A 9,988-nucleotide genomic window follows, 5' to 3' on the forward strand; every position below is an offset into this window, starting at 1 on the left:
CCCCCCCCACCTCACCCCCAAAAAACCATATTTTCAAATAACAATTTAGATATTATTTCATTTTCATTAAAAAAGAAAGTTTTACGGCAACCCACCTAACCCTCCACTTTTAATTTCTTTTCTCGTTTTGTGTTAAATATATACATATGTTTTTAGGAAAATATTCTTACTTGCCGCAAGATTTTCTTTAAAATGAAATTTTTATTTCTGTTATATTCTATACGCAAATAGAAAAAATATTTTCTTAAAAATATATGTACATATCTAACACAAATTGAGAAAATATATATATATATATATATTAGGGGTGGAGGGTTAGATGGGCTGAAATAGAATTTATTTTTAAAAAATAATATATATATTTTTTTTTTGGAAAGGAGAGGGTGGATTGGGGGTAGGGGGTGGGGGGCTGAAGTATGAACATTTAAAAAAATATTTTATAAAGGAAATTTAAAAAAATAAAAGGACGGGGGATTGTCGGGGAGGGGGATGGTGGTGGTGGGGTGAGCCGATTTTAAAAATAAAATAAAATTATTTTGTTGAAAAGTAAATATTTTTTTGGCGATTGTAATACTTTAATCTATAAATTTTAACTAATATTTTTGTGTTAAATATATACATATATTTTTTGGAAAATATTGTTACTTGCCGCAAGACCTTTTTTAAAATGAAATTTTTATTTCTATTATATTCTGTATGCAAGTAGAAAAAATATTTTTCTAAAAATATATGTACATATCTAACACAAAATGAGAAAATATATCAATATATATATATATATATATATATTAGGTGCAGAGGGTCAGATGGGGTGAGATAGAATTTTTTTAAAAAAAAATTATATATGTTTTTTTGGTAAAGGAGTGGGTGGGTTGGGGGAGGGGTGGGGGTGAAGTATGAATATTTAAAAAATATTTTATAAATGAAATTTAGAAAAATAAAAGGACGGGAATAGTGGGGGAGGCGGGGGGGTGGAGTGGGGTGATTTTAAAAAAAAATAATCTCTTTCTTATTTTGGTGATTGTAATACTTTAATCTATAACTTTTTAACTAATATAAATAATTTATTTAATTTTTGTCAAGATGGATATTTTGTCTATGTGGAATGTCATATTTTAAGTTTTTCAAATAAATAAAAGAGTGTGTTACACACACCACTGAGATATAAGTGAAAGTTTAAGTATGAAACTCAAATCCCCAATAGTTCAGGTATAAAATTCATAAAAAGGGTATAGTTTAGGTATCTTTTTAACAATTATCTCATTAGTAAATTCAATATATATATATATATTACATAGTTTGAGAACCGAAAATTGGGCGACGAAGACGATGGCTGGAATATGGGGTGGGGTTGCTTTCTTTTGTTTATCGAGAAATTTATTTTAAATATGTTTTAGTTATTTTAGTGCAAATTGTCAATAAAAGAACAAAGGGTACAAGTTTTTTAAAAATTAATAAAAATCAAAATATTATTTGGGTTTAATAGACAACTTACAAGTAAGTCAATTATATCTCTTATATGCATAGATAAATTTAAACTCTCAACACGATAAAGTCGACGAGTTCACCATTACTTTTTAAGATAAGAATGACTAAATGAGATATTGATTTGGCCTTTATAATGGTGATTTAACAATTTAGGTTTTAAAGCAATATTTAAAAGGCAAAACTTTACATTTTTTCTAATTTTTGTTTGTAAATACAACTATCAAAGTCATTATCAAATGATTCATTTTCATATATTACATTTTTATTATAAATTTTGGATTATTTTTCTGAATAAGTCATTAACTCCTATAATAATTCAAAAGAAAATAACTTTAGTATCTTTTATTCATAATTTTATAATATGAAAACAAAATACAATAAAAATATTTGGAACTTTCTATTTTAAAAGGCTTAAAACAACTGCTTTAAAAGCTTCGTTACAATTACAAAGAAAAGTTTGGTTATTAGACTCCTTTGAAGTAGCAAAAAACGAAGAAAAAAAGAGTGGGTGAAAAGAAAGGAAGAAATAAATTGAGCACAAATTATTTAGGTGAAAGAAACATTAATGGGCCATACGCTTATTATTGAGTCATATTCTGAAGTAGACGCCTTATACATTGACAAAAAGATGGGTCCTACAAATTCATGGTCTTTAGGAAGGTTCACAATTTGGATAAAAATCAATTTAAATTGAAAAATCAAATCAAATTATTTATTTATTGGTTTGAGTTTGATTTTAGATTTTAAAAATAAATAGTATTTAGTTTTGTTAAAAAAATCCCAAATAAATAATCGTCCAATAATTATATACATATATTTTATTATTATACATGCATAATATGTTATTTTTATAAACAATTTTAAATATATTATATAAGTTTTGTTATTGTAATTTATTTTCTGTCACTTTAAAATTTGTTGCAAACAACAACTGCTTTAATAGCTTCGTTACAATTACAAAGAAAAGTTTGGTTATTAGACTCCTTTGAAGTAACAAAAAACGAAGAAAAAAAGAGTGGGTGAAAAGAAAGGAAGAAATAAATTGAGCACAAATTAATTAGGTGAAAGAAACATTAATGGGTCATACGTTTATTCATACGTTTATTAGTTGAGTCATATTCTGAAGTAGACGCCTTATACATTGACAAAAAGATGGGGTCCTACAAATTCATGGTCTTTAGGAAGGTTCACGATTCGGACAAAAATCAATTCAAATTGAAAAATCAAATCAAATTATTTATTTTTTGGTTTGATTTTGATTTTGATTTTAGATTTAAAAATAAATAGTATTTAGTTTTGTTAAAAAAAAATCGAAGAAATAATCGTCCAATAATTATATACATATATTTTATTATTATACATGCATGATATGTTATTTTTATAAATAATTTTAAATATCTTATATATGCTTTCATCAAAATTTATTATAATTTATTTATGAAAGAAAAAATGTCAAATACGAGAACATTTATCTTACTGGTTTCATGTATATGAATGTCTATGATAATTTTGGCGGGACTAGGAATGTCACTGTTTCTTTCTTCTAGGCCAAAATGGTGAATTTAGAAGTTTTATTCACTAGTAAATTTAGTGATTGAAATTTCGATAATGTTAGTCATTCTAACTATTTTTTATGTTTTGAATGAACTATTATTTCTTCCATCTTTTGAATGAATTTTTTAAATTTCTTTTGTATATGGTTAAAAACTAATAACCTAATCATATCGAACCGAAACAGATAAATATAAAGCATGTTTGGTTCAATTTTGTTTTGATAATTAAAACATCAGTTAAATTAATTTTGATCAATAACCGATTAAATAAGAGTGGGCACCACAAAATTTAAAGGGGCAAATAACATTTAAAATTAATTGTACGTAGTAAAATAGGTATATTTCCTAATATTTTAAACTATTATCATTGTTTTCATATTCGTAGGACCATATGCTTCCCAAAATGTTTCTTTCACCTTGGTAAATTTGGTTCTTTTTTTTTAAAAAAAAAAACTCAAATTTTGATCATGTAAATAATTTAATAACAACTTTAAGGAGAGATAGAGGTCAATTATTGAAGTATTGAGGTGAAATTTATTTCTCCCTTTCTTTTACACTCAAGTTTAGTACGTAAAGAATTTTGTTTTCATATTAACATTAATGTATCTTTTCTAATATTTTAAAAGTATTTATTCATGTGATATTTGTCAGGATCATATTTTTGTGGATATGGTGTTCTTTGACGGCGTGCGAGACGTCAATTTCAAAGTTAAATAAAACACGTGTTGTCAAATAATTAATTTACATTTTCTCTAATTTCTTTTTTATTGTAAATACAATCATCAAAGTCATTATCAAATCATATGGATTTACAACATCCTTTCCGTATTAACTCTAACAAATTTTTCAATAATAACGAAATCATATAACCATAATAATTCTCTAATCGTAAATTTCATCTTCTTCGCATTTATCTTTTTAAGATTAATGATCTTAGATTTACAATTAATCATTTTGTTGACATGTATCTTATTGTTGTTATCATTGTATCTCAGAAACATATATAATGTATATCTTCTATATAGTAATGAAATTAGATGTAAGAGTAATGACATTTTTATCATGTATCTTAGTTTTATAGCATATATCTCAGACAAATAATGTATATCCGTATTGTTGCACTTGATGTGTATATGGGTGTAATGGTGTATATGTTCTGCTAAGTAAAACATGACGTAATTCTTTCATTTTGATTACGGCGTTCCTATACTTAGATCTATTCTCGACTTGAATGTTGGTGGATGAAGAGTACTCAGACCCTGCAATAACAAGTTCATGACTGAAAACAAACAAATAAAAGGTGTTTGATTTGGTATATTATTGTTACCTTTAACAAGAATCATTCAATTTTGTGAGTGGTCAGCCATTAAAGTAGTTTGAAAAACAACAAAAATCAAACAATGTAAAACCTAATTTGTAATTTTGTTAAAATTGAACTTTACACCTTTAACAAAAATCATCCGATTTTGTGAATGATCATCCATACACAAAAGTAAGGAATTTATGTATTTGATTAAATTTTTTAAAATATATTGTATAAATACTAAAAGTAGTAATATGTGTAATTATTTTAAACTAAAGGTAAAGTAAATAATGTATGGAAGATCGAGAAGCTGGAAATAAGAGAGAAGTATATAAAATGGAAAATATATACTCTAAATTAAAACTAGAACAAACTAGTGTTCCATTTATTATTAAATAATAAAAACATACTTAAGTAGCACACAAGCCATGGTAAAGGTCCACTACCATGTTACATATTACATAGCACATATTACACATCAATGTGCTTTAATTTAATACATAGATTAAGAAATAGCAACATTGCTTTTCTGGAGATCATTTTCTCCTTCACTTAGCCATTCAGATTCTCCATCACAAATATAAGTTCCATTGTTATTGAAATATTTACATCCTTTTTTACCTGCAGAACAGGTGGTGCATAGTCCATTAACAGTTTTAGTTAAATCTGTTGCGCAAATTCCAATGTCAATTCGACGGTCACATTCTTTTGTGCAAGCCTTCCTGCTTTCCCAACTATCAGATTCTCCATCACAAATAAAAGTGTAATCTTTACTGAAATATTTACATTCTTTGTAACCCGAACAACAATTGATGCATATTCCATCAACTTTTTTGGTTCCTAAATATGGGCAAATCCCAAAGTCAATTCGAGGGTCACATTCTTTGGCGTCTGCATGTTCGAAATTGCTTGCAAGAAGAATCATTCCTGTTTGTTTGTACAACATATATAACCAAGTTAATTATGTAGCAACAATTAATTCGATAAAATAGCAGCCAAAAAAATATATCTTAAAATATTAGCTAGATTGTAAAAGTGATTAAGTGAAAAGAAAGAAGAAGAATAAGAAAAATCTTACCAAATACAAGGAGGAGAGCAACTTTGTGAATAGCCATATTCTCAATATTTCAACTCTTACTTTGATTTGATTTACTTTTTTTTGAGTAAGGAAGGTGTATCCTCTCCACCTACTTATAGCAGATGAGAGAGCTAATAGTACAAACACGTCAAAAATGAATGACTATGTTACCTTCAAATAATGCACTCACATTAATTAGATACGTACGTGGCATTCTCTTGTTGGTTCCCCATAAAAAAGGATAAGATATTGCTCAATGTCTTTTTGAAATTAGGTGAAATGTGTTATGTAAAATTATTTACAAATATCGTAATTTATTGAGATATTTTAATGTTGATTTATTGGCATTAATGGAGAGAGAATTTATGGTGGATGTAAACGTTGGTAAAAAAATATAATTAAGAGTTACGAATGTTGGAAACTTCGAAAAATAATTGAATTATGAATTTTTAAGAACTTGAGAGCCTAGTCACGGCTATAGATAATGACGATTGTGAAGAAGAAAAAGATTAAGAATAAAAAGTATTTATAAGACAACTTACACTCCAATAGGAAGACTTCCATCCTTGATTTAATTCTCAATTTTAGGATAACTCTCTTTAATTTAAGTAAAGTACACCATTGAAATAACTATCTACACCATTAAAACAATCGGAAGCAATATATCTTCAACATCATTCTACATGATAATTATTTATTCATTATATTTTTCTATTTGAGATATAGAGATGTATACGATATACAAGTTTAATTCAATATGATCTCCTCTTTCATTGACTTTGCTTTTAATCAAAATTACTGAGAAGATAAAATTAAATTGTACAATCGTATGAATTTTCTTACATCACTAGAAATATGATCAAATGTTTCTCCCAAAGTATGTATATTAGTTTTGAACTTGAAAAAATGACATACCATTTCTGTAATTTTTGATGAATGAGTTTCTTCACCTTAGTGTTTAAAATATTAAAATAAATAGGAAAAAAATGAAAAAGAAAAAGAAACCGACTAGTGCCATTGACTATAGGCTTTGATAGTGTAAAATAGAGTTACACTGACAGAGTATATTACTTAATCTCTTTATTTTAATATAGATATTTTTTTTGTCTAAAACTAGTTAGTTAATGCAAATTATTTTACATTATTTTATCCTAATCTTTCAAAGAGTAGGAGACAAGAAAAAAAAAAGGGAAACCCCCCAATAGTATAATTTATAAGGAGAGAAAAACACAGGTACAAAGCTTAAAAAGGAAGGAAAAGGCGAAGAAAAAGGAGAAGAAGAAAATACTAATCCTAATTCATTAATTAAATACTCTAACCTAAAATTAATTTCAAATTTCACAAAATTTTGTCTTATATTTTATTTTATTTTATTTTAAAAAAATAGTTATGGCCTTGTGAGCCATTTTATTATCACGATGTAATAAACAAAGGTCTTAAACAAAAAAGTACAAAAGGAAATTATAAAGACTAAATATGTTAGCCCAAAATTGACCAACCCACTAAATCAAAAAAATGAATAGAGAAAAACTTCTATATATATAGATCACCAATTCAGTTATTTCATCTCTATTAGTCAACTCCATTATTCAAAAAAAAAAAAAAAGAATGACCTGAGATACTTCTATACTTGGCTTCATTTATTAGTTGAATCCTCTTATTTATTACTTTGTCAACTGAACCCTTAAATTCATTAGAACACAATATTTTAAACCTCTTTGATCAGTAACCGAACTTATGTTACATTAATATTGATGGATTGGAAAAGTATGTGATTACATGAGTTTAAAGCAAGTAAAAATAATAGTTCATATTTAAAAAATCAATATTTTTTAAAAGGTAAAGTTCTTCAACCATCCCTCTCCCCCCCCCCCACCCCCCAACCCCAACTTACTTCTTCTCCACCAGCCCTCTCTCCTCCACCCCCAGCCCCCAACTTTCTTTATTTCTCTGGCCCTCTCGTTTCTTCATCATTGAAATAACCCACCATACCCACACTTCTCCTTCTCTTCTTCTTCTCCAGACTATACTTCTCTTTTGAGGTAAATCAGTTAGTCCAACCCCTTCGTGTTGCCCCAACCCCACAATCACTCCTTCTAAATTCTTTGTTTTTTGGGTTTTAAAAGAATTAAGATAATTATTTGTGTTAGTTGTTTCAAAGCGGAGATGTGGATATGAGTTAATGTGAAGGGTGATGGTGAGTGTTTAAAATTTTAAAACTCCATTAACAAGCTTCAAAAATTTTGAAGAATAACAAATGAGTCTTGTGAATCTGTACAATTAATTAAAAATTGTGATTGGGGTTCATTGGGTTTGGGTTGTGAACTTGTGGTTGAACTTACAAGTTAAATGGCTAAGGATTCTGCATATTTGGTGCTCAATTTGAGATCAAATATGAAGAATATAGCTATTTGAAATTTTCCAGAAATTGCAAAATTGGTCTATTTGATTTTTTAGATTTTTCCACAAATATATCCTAAATTATCGTAAATATTATGCAAATACCATCCATCATACTTTTGGGACATTTGTGTCTCTACCTAAGGCTGGGCACCGGACCGAAATGGGACGACCGGATCGGAACGAACCGGTACCGGACCGGAATGGGACGGTTTGACCGGGTTGTTGACCGGTACCGGGATGAACCGGACCGGAACTACCGGGATGGAGGCTCAGTTCCGTCCCGTCCCGTCCCACTATATACCGGGATAGAACCGGGACGGACCGGAACGGACCGAAACGGAACGGGATGGGATAAACGGGACGGCACATATAGCTATTTCAAAAAATAATTATTTTTTTTGAGTTATTTTGAATTACGAAAATACGAATGTTTTTTTTTTTTATTTTTCTAAGTTATATTAGTTTATAGTATTTGAGTTTTAAAATTTATAATAATTTTACTTAAGTTTATTTTAAAGATATTTTTTTAAATTTTTACGTATATAAGTTTGTAAGTTAAGTTTAATAAAGTTTTTTTTAAAGCTTTTGAGCTTATGTAGTTATGTTATAAGTTTTAAAGATTTGAATCTTTTAAAGTTTATAAGTTATTAAGCTATTAAGTTATACTTATAACTTGTAAGTTAAATAACTTAAGTTTGTAATTTTAAAAAATTAAATAAACAAAAAAGAAATGCTAATAAAAGTAAATAATGACAAAAATATTATTTTTTATTTTAATTAAAAATGATTTACCGGGACCGGACCGGTATCGAATCGGAACCGGAATGAACCGGTACCGGTATACCGGTACCAAATCATGATATTATTCCGTTCCGTGTACCGGTTCAGTGTATCCCATCCCGTCCCGAATACTACCGGACCGGAACGAACCGGAACGGTACCGGTACAACCCGTTCCGGTGCCCAGCCTTATCTCTACCGTCCAAAAACTAGAACATATATGTCTTTCACTCTAACTGAAGACTAAATAGGGACGCGTGGGGCAATCTTATCCGTCGATCCAATATTTAATAAATGTCAAGTTGATAGATAAGATTATAAAACGTGTATGTCCGTTTGTATAAAGAGTATATATGCTCTATTTTTTGGACAGTAGGAGCACCAATGTCCCAAAAGTATAACAAAGGGTATCTGCATACCATTTACGATAGTTCGAAAGCGGAGATATGGATATGAGTTAATGTGAAGGGTGATGATGAGTGTTGAAAATTTTAAAACTTCATTAACAAGCTTCAAAAAGCTTGAAGAATAATAACAAATGAGTCTTGTGAATTTGTAAAATTAATTAAAAATTGTGATTGGGGTTCATTGGGTATGGGTTGTGAACTTGTGGTTGAACTTACAAGTTAAATGGCTAAGAATTCTATATATTTGGTATGAATTTGGTGTTCAATTTGTAACAAAATATGAAGAACATGGCTGTTTGAAAATTTCCAGAAATTGCAAAATTGGTCTATTTGATTTTTTTAGAATTTTCCACAAATACACCTTCCAACAATTGTAAATGTTATCCATATATCCTCCATAATATTGTTGGGACATTTGTGTTCTTGCTGTCTAAAAACTAGGACATATATGCCCTTCACTCTAACAGAAGACTAAATACGAACACGTGGCGCAATCTTATCCGTCAATTTGATATTTAATAAATGTAATGACCCTCCAGGTCATTTTTAAATTAAAGCATTCATTCCATCGTTTAGAGCGTTCCTGTAGTGACTCCAAGTCATTTATGACTTGCTGGCACTGACTGCTCGGTTGCCTGGTCGTTCGTTTGGGTTTTAGGCCCGTTTCCCTGTTTTGGAGATTTTATAACTTGAAAAGTTGACTTTGGTCAACCTTTTTGGAAAACGTGCTCAGATGAAAATTCTGACAGCTAGGTTAGCTTCAGAATATCAATTTTGGTCAAGAACGACCCTTTGTTCACTTCCCGAGGCTTTAGATGCCCATTGTGGAATCTGGCTCAAAACGATACTGGGTGTGGGACCCACTTTTCATTGAAGCGATCTCCAATGGAAATTCCAACTTCACCGTTGAGTCTGAAATATCATTTCCAATCAGATTCCTTATATGGTTTATGTTTTTCCGACTCCGAACGAGTCCG

At 29.1% G+C, this 9,988-nt stretch overlaps 1 protein-coding gene across 1 annotated transcript; it reads right to left on the reverse strand.

The window, feature by feature from the left end:
* Positions 1 to 4,692: 4,692 nt before the first annotated feature.
* LOC125845324 (proteinase inhibitor type-2 TR8-like) lies at positions 4,693 to 5,569 on the reverse strand. The gene is made up of 2 exons (XM_049524808.1): positions 5,423 to 5,569; positions 4,693 to 5,271 (listed from the first exon to the last, which is right to left on the reverse strand). Exons 1-2 carry the CDS (start codon positions 5,457 to 5,459, stop codon positions 4,850 to 4,852), a joined length of 459 nt encoding a protein of 152 aa, XP_049380765.1. The 5' UTR covers positions 5,460 to 5,569; the 3' UTR covers positions 4,693 to 4,849.
* Between the last annotated feature and the right edge of the window lie 4,419 nt (positions 5,570 to 9,988).

This window comes from Solanum stenotomum, chromosome 11, assembly GCF_019186545.1.
Source record: "Solanum stenotomum isolate F172 chromosome 11, ASM1918654v1, whole genome shotgun sequence".
Classification (NCBI taxonomy): domain Eukaryota; kingdom Viridiplantae; phylum Streptophyta; class Magnoliopsida; order Solanales; family Solanaceae; genus Solanum; species Solanum stenotomum.

What these genes read in the sequence shown, in the direction of transcription:
- LOC125845324 (XM_049524808.1), bottom strand. Translation starts at nt 5,459, where the DNA reads ATGGCTATTCACAAAGTTGCTCTCCTCCTTGTATTTG. An exon ending in TGCTCTCCTCCTTGTATTTG is followed by an intron (nt 5,272 to 5,422) that starts GTAAGATTTTTC and finishes ACAAACAAACAG; the next exon opens with GAATGATTCTTCTTGCAAGC.